Source organism: Physeter macrocephalus, chromosome 16 (genome assembly GCF_002837175.3).
Source record: "Physeter macrocephalus isolate SW-GA chromosome 16, ASM283717v5, whole genome shotgun sequence".
Lineage (NCBI taxonomy): Eukaryota > Metazoa > Chordata > Mammalia > Artiodactyla > Physeteridae > Physeter > Physeter macrocephalus.
In genome coordinates, this window is record NC_041229.1 from 62,487,659 (window position 1) to 62,506,327 (window position 18,669).

At 45.3% G+C, this 18,669-nt stretch overlaps 1 protein-coding gene across 1 annotated transcript in view; it reads left to right on the forward strand.

Moving 5' to 3' along the window:
- Positions 1-9,122, forward strand: part of SYT9 (synaptotagmin 9) — a 196,336-nt gene extending 187,214 nt beyond the window's left edge. The window contains exon 7 of the mRNA XM_055091631.1: positions 7,403-9,122. Within this exon, the coding sequence (XP_054947606.1) occupies positions 7,403-7,411 (9 nt within the window). The 3' untranslated portion in view covers positions 7,412-9,122. The remainder of the gene's footprint in view (positions 1-7,402) is intronic.
- Positions 9,123-18,669: the final 9,547 nt, after the last annotated feature.

The following is an 18,669-nucleotide window of genomic DNA, read 5'->3' on the forward strand; positions in this document are numbered from 1 at the left end:
CTATGTGCGCCTGTGCGTGTGCGCGCGCACACACACACACACACACACACACGCATATGCACACACTGCTTAACAGTTACAATCAAGCTTCCTGATAAGACCTCATTTACTCTTTATTCTTGCTCACCATCCTCGGTTCTTTAGTCATCTATTGACAACTGAGCTCTTCAAGAGCAGGGTGTGCATTGGTTATCTTCTTGTTTCTAGCGGTCAGCACATTTGCCTGGTGCTCAATAAATGCTTGTTGAACCAATTAATGAATAAATGTACTGAATGTAAACTTGGAGTAACCAACCCAAAAATCCTCTAATTAACTTCATCAGGTAGAATAAGTTTTTCCTTGCGGCAATTCCCTAACTTGCCCCTTCATCTGAAAAACCATGACAACGCTCTTCTTATCTTATGAACAGTGCCTCACTTATAGCCCTGCTTCTTGCTTGTTTCTGATGAAACCCTCTCAGTAACAGCCTGCATGTCACACATGTCACCATTCACCACCTTCCCCTCAAGGTTGACCTGACAATGGATCTTAACATGCTTTCCTATGAAGTCTGGACTGTTCAGAGTTCTTTTCTGAACTGAGAATCCTTCTTAGAAAGGCGCCGTAATGGAATTGGCATTCAAGGTGCCATAATTTGCCATCCTGGGCAGAGTACCTAAGAGCACACATTTGGATCCATAAATGCATGATGGCAGATCCTGGCCCTGCCATTTACAACCTTTGTTGTTTGGCCTTTCTCAGACTCAGTTACCTCTGTAAAAAAAAGTAATTGTAACATATGTCACAGAGGGTCGAGGCAAGTATTGAATGAGAGAAGGTTTGCAAAGCTCTTAGGATAAAGCAGGGTGCTTGAGTGCTCAATAAATAGTAGTTATTACCCAAATGGATGCTTCCATGTTCTGTCTTTTGCCCCGATCTCCTGGCTGGAAATGCAGTTACATTCACACTGCTTTCTTTCTTTAACATACTGATTCTTCAAGGTGCGAGGGGGAGTGAAGACTAGAGAATGCCCTCCTTGGGGAAATTGGGAAGGGAAGAATCAGATTCTAAGCGGGCCAGGCATGATGTTTCTTCATATATTTGCAGAGCTGTGTTAAGTAATAAATAGTCAATGAAATCCCAAGATTTTTATGTTTATTTAAAAAATAAAATTTTAAAATACAAGTTTAACAGTATTAAGTATAATAAGATTGAATCATGTAATGAGTCACTTCAATTTTTGACAAGCTTCTTATTTCAAAGCCCTTAGATACTTCCTGTAATCAAAACCTATTTTCCAATTCACAGGCAGATATTATCTAATGATCTACTTAATCTTTTCATGTTCTTAATTTGGGGTCAGTCTCAATGGCCTGTCTCACATCAGCTGTCATTTTTGTGATAGAAATGTCACTTCACATTACAGTTTTCACTGGGACAGTTCTCATCTTTAGTTTCAATTCAATTTAATTCAAATCAAACCCATATGTCTCAGAACAATTGAATTTGCTTAAAATCCCCTCTGTTCAGATAAGATTGTAACCAGTACATCCTGTTGATGCCACTGAAGTTCCTGATACTTTGTAAACCCCTGGCGCTTCCTGATAACAAGGATGCTGCTGCTTCTGCCCCCTGAAATGGGCCCGGTACCAGCACTGGAACCAGCGAGGCAGCCTTACAGCCACCAGTACTTGAACCACCACTGCTGTCTCTGGCCTTGATGCCACAGTCTCCACCACCCCATCTCACCACCATTCCTACTGGGTAATTGCTCTTCTGAACTACAGAAAAATCTTTCCTTATACCTCATTTAACAGAAATCTTGGCTGAGAAACAGCTTATTAGGTTACAAGAATTTAGAAAGATATTGTAATTTGCTTATTTTTTTGTTTGTTTGGGGTTGGTTGAGTTTTTCAAGTCTTCCTCCCACAAGAAAGGCAAAAAGGACTGAGCCCCAGCACAATACTCCCATGGCACACTCAAAATTGTCCTTCTCCTGGAAAAACTCAACTACTTTTCTCATGCCTGACTTGTATACCTGACTTTCCCTGGGAGAAATTTGTTTACAAAAGCTTTTTTTGTAAGATTCCTGGTAGAAGTGACCTTACCACTCTGCCAGAGGTGTTGAAACTTCTTTAATCCCTTCATCTTGTGGGCTGGCAGACCAAAAGCGTTCTGGGGCCTTAGGGGCACTGTCCAGAGTAGGAAAACAAGGATGCTGGGACCAGGCGGGATCAGGGCCCAGAAAACTCACCCAGGTGAAGAAGGGGTAGACCAGTAGGCTGCTCCACAGTATTCCCAGGGGCTGAGCTTGATTCCAGCTAAGAACACGTAAGGAGACTTCACCAAGTGAGCAAAGCACAGTTATAGAGGTCAGTTTGGAGCTGTACTGTGATTTGGCCACTGGCAGCATGGCCTCTGCTGATGGTATTCCTGGGTATGGGGACTGTTAAAAGATGGGCTGAGGTCATAGCCCAGCCCTCTAAGCAGGCCTTAGGTAAGGCTATAACAAACCAGGTACAGAGGTAGTCCCTAAGGCTGGGCATTTTGGGAGAGCTCTACCCAAAGCAGTCTGGAGGGACTATGCAAATGAAGAGGTGAAACTAAGGTCATAACAGGGAAGAATGGGGTATAGAGCCGAGGGGGCAAGTGAGATACACATGCAGGCCACTGGTCAGGGGAATCCAGAGAAATGGAATAAGAAGGTAGGAAGCTGAAGTGGGATATGGCACCTGCTGCATGCTGCTAGCTTGGACTAGGGTTTCTTAAAGTGACCTCATCGGGCTAGATTTAGAGTGTCTAGAAAACCAAGGCAGAAGCTCAGATATATAGACTGAACTTACACAGTGCATTTAGGAATGATGTAATTGCTAAACCTTAAACTTTTTATTTCATTTTATTTTTAAATTTTTTTAAAATTTAAGTATAGTTGATTTCCAATGTTGTGCTAGTTTCTGGTATACAACAAAGTGATTCAGTTATACATGTATATATATTCTTTTTCATATTCTTTTCCATTATGGTTTATTACAGGATATTGAATATACTGTAGTTCCCTGTGCTATATAGTAGGACTTTATTTTTATCTATTTTATATGTAGTAGTTTGTATCTGCTAATCTCAAACTCTTATTTTAGCCCTCCCACACCCCCTTTCCCTTGTTTTCTATGTTTGTGAGTCCATTTCTGTTTCGTAGATAAGTTCGTTTGTGTCATATTTTAGATTCCACATATAAGTGATATTCTGTGGTATTTGTCTTTCTCTTTCTGACTTAATTCACTTCTTATGATAATCTCTAAGTCCATCCATGGTGCTGAAAATGGCATTATTTCATTCTTTTTTAAGGCTGAGTAGTATTCCTGTGTGTGTGTGTGTGTGTGTGTGTGTGTGTGTGTGTGTGTGTATCACACCTTCTTTATCTATTCATCTGTCGATGGACATTTAGGTTGCTTCTATGTCTTGGCTATTGTAAATACTGTGAAGCTTCAACTTTGTAGTTAGAAGTCTTGGGTTCAAATTCCAACTCTGACACTTAGCATGGCTTTGGGCAAACTAATCTCTCTACATCTCTGTATCCTTCAGTAAAGAACTTCAGAGCGTTCTTCTAAGGATTTGTAAAGTTCATATCACTATGGATAATCAAAAACTGAAGGCCTGTGGCCTCACTGGCGAATAGCAGCACAGCTAATTCCAGACCACATGGCATTCATTGGTGGGGCTGAGCCTGTTGATGGTTTGCCTTCCTGATAAGAAAGGATTCAGGGACTGGCAAGCTGGCCTGCAGTATGAGTCTCACAGCTGGCAGAAGGGGCTCTGGGAACCAGTACCTGATGTGGGTGGTGGGTTGGGGAGCAGAGCCAGCTGGAGGGTGCTCCAGAGCATCTGGGAAAGTTGTATTTGAATCACAATATAAGGGAAATATCCATTCACATTTTCCTCCTAGATCCAGAAAAGAATATTCTTCTCCCAGGGGTATGGGTGTACCCACACCCATGCACACACTTCAGAGCCCAGGGTCACAGTCAGACTTGCCTTTACCTTCACCAATTATGCTCTGGCTTGTATTACTTTCTCTAATAGCCTCACACATGAACATTTGATCTTTGAAATGCAGTCCAAACATTCCAGTTTGAGAACGTTTGCAACTCTCCCATGGTTTACATGTTTGCTTTTTGTTATTGCTTTGTCCATAGAAGTGACTCCAGTTTTCTTTCTCTCTGCGACTGCAGCATTAATATTCTTAGTCTGTATTGGAAGATGCCCTGAGTTTAAATTAACTTGAATGCTGGGCTGAGTGTGAATCACAAGATATCCTGCTACTCTAAGTCTGGGGCTCCAGTGAAAAAGCCCATCCCTCACCGCTTGAGAGCACGGAAGGGGTGTCACACCACACAGAACCACTCTTCCCTCCCCAGCCTTACTTCCTCCTGCTCCACTTCTCACACCAAATTCTGACAGTCCCTCCAACGCCCTTTCCTACCTCTGCACAGGCTCCTTCCTCTGCCCACATTGGCCTTCCCTCCTTCTCTCCTGATGGCCTCCCCTTCAGCCTAAATGGCCCAGCTCAAGACATCTTCAGAATCCTCCCTGTAGACCTCAATCCCCTTGAAGTTTGTCCTTCCCCACTCTTTGCTCCTACGCATTTTACACACATCTCTGTTGTTTAGCTTCTCACGTTGTAATCTCTCCCTCTGTGAGCTCTTTGAAAGCAGGATTTGTGTCTTCCTCATGGTATCTGTATCCCCAGCATCTATCGCAGTGCCTGGCACTTGTCTGATACCCATTAAAAATACATGGATGACAGACATAGAAAATAAACTTATGGTTACCAAAGGAGAGGGTAGGGGGATAAACTGGGAATTTGGGATTAACAGATATACACTATTGTATATAAAATAAACATCAAGGACCTACTGTTAGCACAGGGAACTATATTCAACTATATTCAATTGCAATAACCTATAATGGAAAAAAATCTGAAAAAGAACATATATGTGTGTGTGTGTGTGTGTGTGTGTGTGTGTATAACTGAGTCACTTTGCTATATACTTGAAACATTGTAAATCAACTATACTTCAGTGTTAAAAAAAGGAAATATTTTTGTGTATGGTGAGAGGGTGTGTTCTGACTTCATTGATTTACATGCAGCTGTCCAACTTTCCCACCACCACTTGCTGAAGAGACTGTCTTTTTCCCATTGTATATTCTTGCTTCCTTTGTCAATGATTAATTAACCGTAGGTGTGTGTGTTTATTTCTGGGCTCTCTATTCTGTTCCATTGATCCATTATGTCTGTTTTTGTGCCAATACCATGATGTTTTGATTACTGTAGCTTTGTAGTATTGTCTGAACTCAAAATGGCTTGAAGATTTAAACATAAGACATGACACCATAAAACTCCTAGAAGAGACCATACACAAAACATTCTCTGACATAAATCGTACCAATGTTTTCTTAGGTTAGTCTCCCAAGGCAATAGAAATAAAAACAAAAATAAACAAATGGGATCTAATCAAACTTACAAGCTTTTGCATCGCAAAGGAAACCGTCAACAAAACAAAAAGACAACCTATGGGCAGGGAGAAAATATTTGCAAATGATGCAACCGACAAGCTCTTAATTTCCAAAATATACAAACAGCTTATACAACTCAACAACAACAACAAAAACAACCCAATCGAAAAATGGGCCGAAGACCTAAATAGATATTTCTCCAAAGAAGAAATACAGATGGCCAATAGGTATATGAAAAGATGCTCAGCATTGCTAATTATTAGAGAAATGCAAATCAAAATAGGTATATGAAAAGATGCTCAGCATTGCTAATTATTAGAGAAATGTAAATCAAAACTACAATGTGGTACCACCTCACACCCATCAGAGTGGCCATCATTAAAAAGTCTACAGGGCTTCCCTGGTGGAGCAGTGGTTGAGAGTCCGCCTGCCAATGCAGGGGACACGGTTTCGTGCCCCGGTCCGGGAAGATCCCACATGCTGGGGAGCGGCTAGGCCCATGAGCCATGGCCGCTGAGCCTGCGCGTCTGGAGCCTGCGCTCCACAACGGGAGAGGCCACAACAGTGAGAGGCCCGCGTACCGCAAAAAAAATAATAATAATAATAAAAAGTCTACAAATGGGACTTCCCTGGTGGCACAGTCATTAAGAATCCACCAGCACGGTGGATTCGGGTTCGCCTGTGTCCCCAGTGCAGGGGACACGGGTTCCAGCCCTGGTCTGAGAAGATCCTACATGCCACAGAGCAACTAAGCCTGTGTGGCACAACTACTGAGCCTGCGCTCTAGAGCCTGTGAGCCACAACTACTGAGCCCACATGCCACAGCTACTGAAGCCCATGTGCCTAGAGCCCGTGCTCCGCAACAGGAGAAGCCACCGCCATGAGAAGGCCACGCACCGCAATGAAGAGTAGCCCCCACTCGCCGCAACTAGAGAAAGCCCGCGCGAAACAACGAAGACCTAACACAGTCAAAAATTAACAATATAAATAAATATATAAATTTTTTTTTTTAAGTTTAAAAAAAAAAGTCTACAAATGACAGATGCTAGAGAGGGTGTGAAGAGAAGGGAACCCTCCTACACTGTTGGTGGGAGTGTAAGTTGGTACAGCCACTGTGGAAAACAGTATGGAGCTTCCTCAGAGAACTAAAAATAGAATTACCGTATGATCCAGCAATCCCACTTCTGGGCATATATCCAGACAAAACTGTAATTTAAAAAGATACATGCACACCTATGTTCATAGTAGTGCTATTCACAGTAGCCACGACATGGAAGCAACCTAAATGTCCATCAACAGATGAATGGATAAAGAAGATGTAGTGCATATATACAGCGGAATACTACTCAGCCATAAAAAAGAACAAAATAATGCCATTTGCAGCAACATGGATGCAACTAGAGATTATCATACTAAGTGAAGTAAGTCAGAAAGAGAAAGACAAATACCATATGATATCACTTATATGTGGAATCTAAAATATGACACAATGAACCTATCTAGGAAACAGAAACAGAATCACGGACATAGAGAATAGACTGGTGGTTGCCAAGGGGGAGGCGGATGGGATGGAGTGGGATGTTGGGGTGAGCAGATGTAAGCTTTTACGTATAGAATGAATAAACAACAAAGTCCTACTGTACAGCACAGAGAAGTATATTCAATATCCTATGATAAACCATAATGGAAAAGAATACTTAAAAACAAATGTGTGTGTGTGTGTATATATATATATATATATATACACACTCACATAATACATATATGTGTAACTGAATCACTTTGCTGTATAGCAAAATTAACAACATTGTAAGTCAACTGTACTTCAATTAAAAAAAGGAAATAACGGAAAAAATATATATATATGGATGAAAACCAAAGCATTCTTTTTGTTTCTTCTTCCTACAGAAACGATGACTATGGGTAAGAGGACCACTTATGCCGAGAACACAGTAGGACAACCATCTTACAAAGATCTTCAGTAACTTTTCCCATCCAACAACATCTAGACGACGCCAGTGACCAAATATTCAGCTGTAACCACAGCAATAACTGGCCCTCTTTCCAGATTGGGTTTGCTGAACGTGAACAGTCCAGCCATCTTCAGGTGGCCTAAGGTGGTATGCTGTAGGGGAAGCACATCTCTTCTGGCCAAGAATTGAGATTGGACTATGGAAGAAACCACCTGATACAGTGAGAGTACTCAGAGTACCTAAAGGACTCTTAATGATTAACATAAGGCCCTTGGTGATGGGGTCTTAGCAGCTGCCCTGGCAATGTCACTCTGACATGATGTTATTTGCTTGAAGGCCCTGGAAGGACAGAATATTTTAAAATCTATCCAGGTGCTAAATAGGCAGCAGATCTAATTCACACTGGAATACCACTGAGCTAATAGTTGTCTCCAGAAAATAATTTCACCCAAGAAGTACTCCAGCTTTGCAAGGAATAGCTCCAGGAGAGTAATAGGATAATAAGCAAGCTGTTACCCTGGAGAAAATTGAGTACAAAGAGGTCTAGTTCACAGCAAATTCGCTGCCTACTCCCATGTACATGGCAGTGAGTACCAGTTGATCATGGCCTTCTCTTCTGCTAAACCCAGATGTGAGGAGTCAGAATCCCCAACACTGTTTTCAAGATGGCCAGTAGCCACTGCCTTTCAACTGGTGTTGGCAATGAGAATGAAAGTTCATTGTCATCCCTGTTAGAGAGGCATACATCTCAATGGCATAGGCGTTCTGGAATACCCTTTCCCAGGTACATTTGTCCACTGAGGGAACAACCTCAGAAACAGAAGTACCATTGAGTGAGCTGAGTTCTTGGAGAGATGATACGGCTGGCCCCTGATTGAAGGCACAACTTTTGGGCCTTCTTGGCCTGAGTGCCTTCTGGGGAATTTCCATATGCAACAGCCCAGAGGCATAGCCTTGGGCAGCCACCGACAGGTTTCCTTTCACTTCCGGACACATGCATCACTTTCACCGCACTTGGGGAATGGAAAGTGAAGGTCAAGGGCTCTCCCCAGGTATCACATTCATTACTCAGCTTCCTTTGTGACCACATCAGCCAACCCACTGCCAGCTGTGTTCTTTATCCTCATTGCTTCTGCCTCCATACAAATGAAACTAAAGGCCTCAGCATGCCCTGGGGGTGGTGTTGTTACCTCATGGTCCTCTCTCTCCCATTATAGGTGTCCCGTCCATACATTTGCACCATTTCTCCAAGACAGCATTTCCCTTTCATACAATCTCTTTGCAGCAGAATCCAGAGTTGGACTGTAGTTTACCATCCTGGGAAGCTCATTTATCTTCATTTGAATTAACACTCCCATGTGAGACTAACTGGGTGGAAGCACAGTCCATTGCCGGTCTTCAGAAAGTTCTTATTGCCACAGCTACCCAGTACAAGAAACTACCCTAATGTCAGATCTTAAAAGGATGGAGACCTTTGGTTGTATGAGACAGTGTTACAATATTCCAGCTTCATGTGTTCCCCAGCCTGCCTAATCCATTTCCATCTCTGACTGGCTTTCAACCTCCAGGATCCAAAGGGAACCCAAGGTTCTGCCTATGTCTGTTGACATGAGAAGAATTCAACCTTCTTTGCCCAGGGTTCTCCCTGCCTATTCCTCTGCATTCAGACATCTTCCATCATACCAGTGTTTAGAACCAAAGCATGAAGGACTAGTGCCAGCAGGATAGCCAGCAGAAATATTATCTCTAGATCCAGGCAGATGAGCCCAGAAGTGTGGTCCCAGGGAAACCAGACTGGCCCCAATAGATATCAGGCAGCCATCGCAATAAACTTTGACTTGTCCTTGGCACTGGGAGTCTGGGTAGGAGATCCTGGGGCAGCTGTGCCTATTGTTCCCCAGGCTAGGATCTTCCTGCCTAGAGAACTAGCAGCCCTGGGGTACTTATGAGTATGCTACTGGCTTTTTTTTATGAAACAGAAGGTGGCTTTGTAGGGGCCAGCCGGCAAAGAGGCAGCGAGGTGGCTTGTGCTGGAAAGCTTTGCCTAACAGTCCAGCTGTGGCCAGAGGCTGGTTATAAATTTGAACTCCCTGAGCCCATCTGCAACTCTGCCTCTGTTCTCTTGCCTTCTGTTTGGTTTCCCTGTAGTTTCCTAGTAAATGTTCCTTTTGAAAAATTCCAACCTTGTTTCATTGAACTTGGGGGGAAGGTAATTCTCCATTGTCTTTTCCAGGATAGAGAAGGAAATTAAAGTACCTTGAAAAAATGGAAATGGCAGTGGAAAGGGATATAACCTGGTTAGATCTTTGGAAGAGACCTTGGGGAAAACTGGTTCCAAGAGATGGGAAGAAACCAACTGTCTCCCTCAATCACCTGGCACTGATTCTCAGCCCATTCCTCTTGTTACCTTTGTCTTCAAGGAGATCTGCCCTGGCTGCGTGTTGCTGCAAAAGCATCTTCCCAGCCAGTGAACTGGGCACATTTTGCAGGCGATGTGATACCTAGGAAGTACACTGGTGCATGACCAGAGGAGGAATAGGGGAGGGGAGGGAAAGGAATGGTTTCTACAGTGTGGATGGTTTTTTTTTGTTGTTTTTTTGTTTGTTTGTTTGTTTTTGCGGTACGCGGGCCTCTCACTGTTGTGGCCTCTCCGGTTGCGGAGCACAAGCTCTGGACGCGCAGGCTCAGCGGCCATGGCTCACGGGCCCAGCCGCTCCGTGGCATGTGGGATCCTCCTGGACCGGGGCACGAACCCGCGTCCCCTGCATCGGCAGGCGGACTGTGAACCACTGCGCCACCAGGGAAGCCCCAGTGTGGATGTTTTCAAAATGCCCAAACAAGCATGACTCTAAATGGAATGATTTTGTCCTTATGGCCATCAGTAGAACTACATTTCATATGAAGAGAAGAAAGGCATACTCTCAAGCCAAGAAGACTGACAAAAGATAGATATGGAGGGGCTTCCCTGGTGGCGCAGTGGTTGAGAGTCCGCCTGCCGATGCAGGGGACATGGGTTCATGCCCCGGTCCGGGAAGATCCCACATGCCGCGGAGCGGCTAGGCCCATGAGCCATGGCCGCTGAGCCTGCGCATCCGGAGCCTGTGCTCCGCAACGGGAGAGGCCACAACAGTGAGAGGCCCGCGTACCGTGAAAAAAAAAAAGATAGATGTGGAAAATGTCTTGCTATCTTCATGGCCATCCTGTCCTGGTGGGTGTTCCAATTATCTATTGCTGCATAACAAAGCACTACAAAACTTAGTGGTTTAGGGGCTTCCCTGGTGGCGCAGTGGTTGCGCGTCCGCCTGCCGATGCAGGGGAACCGGGTTTGCGCCCCGGTCTGGGAGGATCCCACATGCCGCAGAGCGGCTGGGCCCGTGGGCCATGGCCGCTGGGCCTGCGCGTCCGGAGCCTGTGCTCCGCAACGGGAGAGGCCGCAGCAGAGGGAGGCCCGCATACCACAAAAAAACAAAAAACAAAACAAAAAAAAAACTTAGTGGTTTAAATGGCAAGTTATCTCTCATGATTCTGTGGGTTGGCGGTGTTTAGGTGATTGCTCTCTCGGAGTCTTACAGTTGCTATCAGATGGCAGCTGAGGCTAGTATCATCTGAATATGGAACTGGGCAGGATATCCATGATGGACTCTTTGCATATACATCTGGCTCCTCTATTGGGATGCCCAGAACAGCTGGAGGCTGATTGGGCATCTCTCTACACATAGTCTCTCCACATGGTTAGCTTGTGCTTCCTCACAACATGGAGGTCTCAAGGCAGTCAGACTGCTTTCATAGCGGCTGGCTTCCCCCAGAGCTAACGTTGCAAGAGGTCCCAGTAGATGCTGCAAGGCTCTTCTAAGCAACCTCAGAAGTAACACAGAGTCATTCCCATCACAGACTGTTGGTCAAAAGCAAGTCACAGGGCCAGCCTAGATTCAAGGGGAAGGGATTACATAAGAATGGAATACCAGAAAGTGTGGCTCATCTCATCGGGGCCACTTTGGAGATAGTGGGGATGGGAGTGGAGGGGGAGGTGTCACTGAATCAGAAGGCTTCCTGGATAGCTGTCACTTTAAAATCACATGCAATACTTAACATGCACGAGGGTGGAGTGAGAGGGGAATAATAAGGGGCAGAGGAGAAGGGGAAGGGTTATTCATGAACACTTACATAGAGCATAAGCTGAAGAAAAGTGAATAGTTATGATCAAAACAGAACTTACAGTGTCACAAGAAACCCTGGAGGAAAATTGTCATTCTAGTGACTGCTCAAAAGCTTGAGCTGAGTGCTTTTTATCCCCCTTATCTTTACTGCCAAAGTAAAAGTGCAAACAAGACATTCCCATGCTTGGGGACATACTTAGAAATGAAAATGCTAAGTAAGTAAGCAGAGGTTGTTTGTCCCTTTTCTGAAGACTTCGCTTCAGAAAGAATTACTGTAGTTAATTAAAAGAGAGAGATTTTATCAAATCTAGTGTAAGCATAGCTCTGCCAGTTGTCCCCTGGCATGAGGTCCTGGCATGGCTAGTGTTGCCATGGGGCTTTCTCCAGTCTGCCCTTCCCTCTCTTGCAGCAGTCCTGCCATATTGAATAGTCAGGGTCGGTCCACTGCTCTTCCCTGCACCCTGGCCTCCTCCAAACGCAGCCACCTTGCTAGAACTTTCAAAGCAAAGTTATAGAAAGTGATTTAATGAACTGAGAAAAGGACATAACCATGGATGCGCATATGGCCAAAAACAGTGTCTGCAGCCTGTATGTGGATCCTGAGAATTCTGCAGGCCATGTGGCTGCCCATGGCCACCCATTTCACTGATGGCCACTGAGGGGTATTGAGAGTGTCCAGCCTGGGGGGGGGCCTTGGAATGGCCAGAGAGGATGGCCTCACCTGTTTCTTTACTGTCCTGTTCCAGATGCCTGTGAAGAATCTCTCTCACACACAGGATTCCTGAGCTGCTTGCTGACATGGAGCACAACCTGAGGCTAAGAGTGGCCAGTGAGACCTCTCTGAGGCTTGGGTTTGCTCACCGATGGGGTCTTCTGACTCTTCCCCCTCCAATCCTCTCTCAGGGCCAAAAAGAGGCCATAACCCTTCAATGTCCTTTAACAGCCACCTGTGGGCACTTTCCTAACCACAGACCCAATGACACCTGCCACAGAGGCGCTGCTTGGCACCTTACCTTCTCAGCCAGAGAGAAGTCATAGGCAGTGTTCAGAGAAATCTAGTGTGTCTCTGAGGTGCCCGTTCCATATGAGTGGAGCCCTTCCATTGTAGCACAAGCTATGCTACCTTCTCTCCAACTTCATATCAAATAGGCTGACCTTCATGGAAGAAGTGAAATAGTAAAGCTCAGGAAAAGATAATAATCAGAAAAATTGCCCCAGCAGTTGAGGAAGTATCCCGGAGAAGAGCTGTAGGAGAACTCTGAGAAAAACAGGAAAAAAGAAGGTTGGCTGTCATTCTGGGAGCTGCGGAAGACGAGCCCTGGTCCTCACCGCTAAGCCCAGATGTGAGGTGAAGGAAGCTCTGGTCAGTGCCACGGACCTGCCTCCAGTGTTGATGATGTCAGATATAAAGCTCCCTTTACTCAGTCTCCCAAGAGAACAGATCGGGGCTCTCCAATGACTATGGCAGAACCCACTTCTTCCTGCTTCCACTCAAGAGGCTTACATGTCACTTGCTGCCTAGGCTCCCTGGGCATATGGGCTGCAAAGTTAAACCAGTAGTATGATCACTTCTGTCCCGTCGCTCCCTGGTGTCTTCTCACTGTATCCAGGAGCTCTGGGCATGGGGAGGACTAAGAATCAAGATTGAAGATGGTCCCCAAGGCCTCAGAGGATCAGGAGTCAGCCCTGAAGTCCCGTACTTTGGCTTAAGTCTCAGTGGCATCAGGGTCCCCCATCTCACCCACAGGCCAGCTGATGGTTCTCATGTACCTCCTCCTGGTAGGGAAGAGGAGAACAGGCCAAAGGGACCTGGGCCACAGAGGCTGTCCCCTTAACTCATTGCTACCGCCCCTCCAAACTCCATCATAAGGTAGATTTCCCTGGGAAATGGATGAGCATTGCCAGACAGGTTTTTTTTAAAGTATATTTATCAATATGAAGATTATTGATGATAACACCACATCTTATAGTTTACTATGCATGGTATCATTTTTTTATCCATTTTCTTTATTTTTTGAAAATTCAACTTGTAATTCCAAGTGGTAAAGGTAGTTTAAAAAAAAAACCAAGTTAATATCTTCTTGGCTCGATACTAAATTTATTGTAGTTATTATTCCAATAACTATCCATTGCATTAAAGCTATTTCCAAACCAGCATTTGACATAGTAATATTGATGGTTTTTCCTATCAAGTAAACATCATCTTCAAGACACTGACTTTTTCACAATTTAGATAAAATTCTTTTTGCATGGCAGCAGTGTCCAGATTTGAATTTTCAAGTAAAGACAATTTCTCTAATTCACCAAACTCAAAGCTTTCAGGTAATAATAAAATCATTTCTTCAAATACCTAAAGATATTTGTATTCACGGCCTCAGAGATGAACTTATGGACTATATAAACTGGTGAATAAATCTTCCAGAAACAAGTTTTACCTTCATCTCAAAAAAGTAATGATTCTTTAAATATATATTTTTCCTCAAGAAATTCTGTAACTAATTAAATTTTTTTAAGTCTAAAATAGAGTTTTCCAACGATCCTTACCTTCCAAGTGCACTAGAAAGTACAAACAAGATAAGGACTCAATAAAGAAAAGCATTGCCATAAACTGTACCTTTCTTAAAGGCAAACAAATATGCTGTCCCTGCCTGTGTGTCTACAAACTCAGATGGGAACCCTGCTGAGGGCTCATTGGGCCTGTTGGATCCAGAAAGGCTTACAGACTTTCTTACACAAGCAGCATTGTGTCCCAACATTATGGTCCGTATTTTAAAATTGTGTTTTCTGCATAGAAAGAGTGAATATATGAATGTTTTATTGAGAATAAGACCCAGGCAGTCCTGAGCTAAGTAAGCCCCCTGGAGAGAATAAGGTGTCTCGGCTTACCGTATAAAATGAAAGAGGAACACTAAATGCTATTTTCCAAATCAGAACTCCTGGGGTTGAAAATACTTCAACCAAAGTAAATATTTTTCTCATATATATATATATATTTCATTTTTGTTGTTGTTGTTCTCTGCAAAGTTGTGTCACAGTATCTTGAACAGCACTAACAGGTTTTGCAATAATTGGATTCGTTTGAGGAAAATTAACAAGAGGACATTTAAACTTTGCCTCAGGGTGTTTTCCGCACTTGAGATCCACAGGAAGCTGCTTGCCTGATCCTGGCCCTAACCAGCGCTGTTAACCCCTGCTGGCCCTTTCACAGCTACTCCCTGGCCTGCTGACACACCCCGTAGCAGTCCACTTAGCAGCTTCGACAAACCCTCTGGGGCTTCTGGGTCAAGAGAATGCCACTTTGGCAGCAACTGCCACTTGGTTTTGATTCTCCCCACTCTGAAAGGTGGTTCTTTTTTTCCCCAAAAATTCAGAGCAAAGGAGAATGAATCCATGTCACCAAACAGAATAAGAACAAGGACAACCACTGTGTGTGCTTGCAGGGGAGTGGGGGGAAACTCTAGAGCCAGCCCAAATGCCGTATTCTTCATTTTTTTCCTGCGTTTTAAAGTTTATTGATCCTGAACTTTTAGGGGACATAAAGATGGAATTTCAAAAAACATAAACAATGGACTCAAAGGAAATCCAAGGGGGTATATCCGTGACTTGAAAGAGTCGCATAAACCTAGAAAAGTTTAGTACATTATTCAAACACTTATTCTGTCTGGTAGACCAAATATTGACATTTGGTTGAATGGCTCCATTATGTCAATGTTCCCAGCCCATGTAAAAGTAGCTGTTGGCAGGTGCCTTCTTAAAGGACTGTTCCTATGCGTGAAGCCTCAGTGGGACCTACTGTCCCTCAGAGGGGCCCTTTCTGGCTTGGAAGAGCAGACTCAGGAAACCCCAGTGCAGTCTTCAGGTCTTCTGATGCTTCCATATGGAGGGGAAGTCCTTGTGGAGAAAGGCATTTATGTAAATGAAGGAAGGGGACTCCCCTGGTGGTCCAGTGGTTAAGTATCCGCCTTCCAATGCAGGGGGCGTGGGTTCGATCCCTGGTCAGGGAACTAAGATCCCACACACTGCAGGGCAACTAAGCCTGCGTGCTCTGGAGCCCGTGCGCCACAACTAGAGAGCCCACGTGCTGCAACTACCGAGCCCATCCGCCACAGCTAGAGAGAAGCCCCTTGCGCCGCAACAATAGATCCTGCATGCCACAATGAAGCTCCCGTGTGCCGCAACTAAGACCCGATGCAGCCAAATAAATAAATATATATATTTTTTTTAAAAGTTAAAAACTTTTTTTACTTTTCTTCATGAGGGAAGAACTCATGACCTTTGACTCCAGCAGACAAGGTAAAATCACTAGTTTGGAAAAGGCAGATTTCAGGCTTGAAGCTGTAATTATACAGGGGTTAAGGATTGGGAAGGAAGATTAACTAAAATTTACCCACCACTTGAAACTATTCTAGTGCATGATCTCACTGCTTTGGGTTCTAATCATAAAACATCTGCCTTGTTCTGGTAGACAGAAACAGTGGCAGAGACCAGCTGGCCCTAGAAGATAGAGAAGGAACTCAAACCAGTCCAAGTGCTGGTTGGAGACAGCCCTGCCCGCGGTGGAGCTGAGCATCTGCTCTGCCACTGACCAACCCGGTAACCTCCAGCCCTCATCTTCCTGCTGTTCTCCCAGCCCTCAGGGGCCCTGCCCAGACCTTGTCAGTCCCTGGTACAAACAGATCGCAGACATACCCGAGGGAGAACAGCAGTGCACCTGTGGTTGTAGTTGGCTCCCACTCTTCTGGGCTTCAGAGGACTTCCGGGAAGAAGCAATCCCCAAAGGGCTCAAGCTCACAACAGAAACATGACCACAAGAAGCCTCTGCCTTGAATTTCCTGCCCTGCCCCAGCCTCTCTGATCTTTACTTCATGGTGCTTGGTATCCCCAGGCCACTGTACAGAAGCACACACAACCGCAAATGCAATTATTGTACAGGCGCAGCTCAGAAGAGGCTGGTGTGGGGCTTCATGTCCCTCCTAGGCAGGGGGAAATGACTGAGGAGAGCAGGGCCCATGCAGAGCTGGGAGACCTGAGCTTGTGCGTTTCTTTGCAGCAAGGAGCTCTCTGGGTCTTCCTGTGACACTCAGTCATGGCAGCTCTCCCCTCTCATTTTATGCAAGATTCTGCATCCATAAGGCAAGATTCTGCCTTTCCCTGCAGCCAGGAAAGGTGTCACTAGGGGTGACACCCACCTCTCCAGGGCCATGATGTGTAGGTTCAAGAAAGGATCAAGTCAGAGACGACAGCACCATGTGGAGGGTTTGTCAGGGCTGCCATTTCTGGTGAAAGGCTGCCACTCACATGTAGGGTTTTTAACTGGATTGCTAGCCTGAGGAAGGCTGAGCAAAGAAGATGCAGCGGGATGCAGCGGAGAGAGTCACAGGCTGGGCTGGGGCCCAAGACCCCGCTCTTGCCTCTGAAGCTGCTCCCAGCTGCTTCTCACATGGAGAGTGTTGGCCCGTGCATTCTGCGCTCCTTCCACCTCTGGGGTCTGCGTGTCCCTGGGTCTAAGGAACTGATGTGCCTGTCACTGGGAAAGCAATGTAGCCAGGGTGGGGTCCATGCAGTCCCAGAGCCCTATTGCCCAGAAACCCAAGTGCAGACTAAGTCTGGAGGACTTTTTTTATGATTTCCAGAGGACATTATCTCTCTCTCCACCCCTTTAATTTTTTCTGCATTCCTTTTTCTATGGATTTTCATTTTTAACAAATGATCTGAAAGGAATTTGATTTTGAGAGTTTCCTGAAAAATCTTTTAATGGTCAGTGATGTCTCCTGTACATCATAAAACCCGAACTGGCACCCTCGAAGTAGAGGAAATTCCATTTTGAATTAAATACCAGTGCAGACCCTCTCAGTTCACCCCCAAGAGCTCATCATAGTCCTGCTGCTTAGCTGGAGGGAGGGAAGAGGGCAGCAGCAAAGAGAGCTCCCTGCAAGAAGGGCTTCTGGATGAAGTAGGTGTGAGATGAAGAAAAGGGGAAAAGACAGTCTGTGCTCCGTTCATAGTCAGGGGCAGGAAAGGGGGAGGATGTTTAGAGGCTCCTTCCTGGGCTTACTTCCTCAAGTTACAGCCTATAATCCCTTGCCTCAGGCTGTGATAGAAATCTTGATCCTGGGAAGTTCATGGATTTGTCCACAGCTCCAGTGGCTCAGCCCTGTGCTCCTGATAACATCAAGTCAGAGGTGTGGGGGGAGGCACATATCTTCCTCCTCCAAACTGCGTTAGTACACGCAGGCCAGCGCTGCCCACCCACCAGGCCCATGTGTGCACTGGCTTGCGATGTGGATTTCTAGTGCCTGATGCTCTGCTGACTGCAAGAACGTTTTTGAAAACAAAACCACTGTCCATTCTATCCGTTTAGTCAATCTGGTTGAGAATATCAATTTATTGTGGGAGGAGGGAGAAAAGCCAGAGGTTTGTGGACACTTTTTGTAGATGCCCACTCAAATATTTTTTGTAGATTCCCGTTCAACTCTAAAAAGGAAAAGGACTAGGACCCTCCCACAGTCGGAAAAGTCTCTGCCCTCTAGTGGCAAAAGGCTCAAACAAATATTTGCGTTGAATATTTGATTCGTTTGTGCCTGGAACACTGACCTGGTAACCACCCAAGCAGGCGCTCGCTGGGGACAGCAGGTAACCCCTTGGTTTTACTTCCTGGGGCTCTGTTCCCAGAGGGTTAAATGTTCATAGGTCTCAGAGGCCTCACTTACTTTGGAACCTGCTCAGCAGAGAGACCAAGAGTAGGGTCACTGGGGAAGACACAGAACCTAGGTGAGACCCAGCTTTCCCACATATGCTGACAGCCCCTGGCCCTGGGGTCCACTCAGGAGGGAGCCTGTGCAGGTGACGTCATCTCCCGGCCAGCATGTCTTCTCCAGCTGCAGCCACTTCTCTTACACCACCTGAAATCACTCACCCCATCCCATCTGTGGTGACCATTAATCAGTCCCCTCCCCCCAGCTCTCCACCCTCCACTCCCAAACCTCCCCAAGGTGTGCGAACATCAGCAAGACTTTAGAAACTTCTGGCAGAAATGAAGTTACCA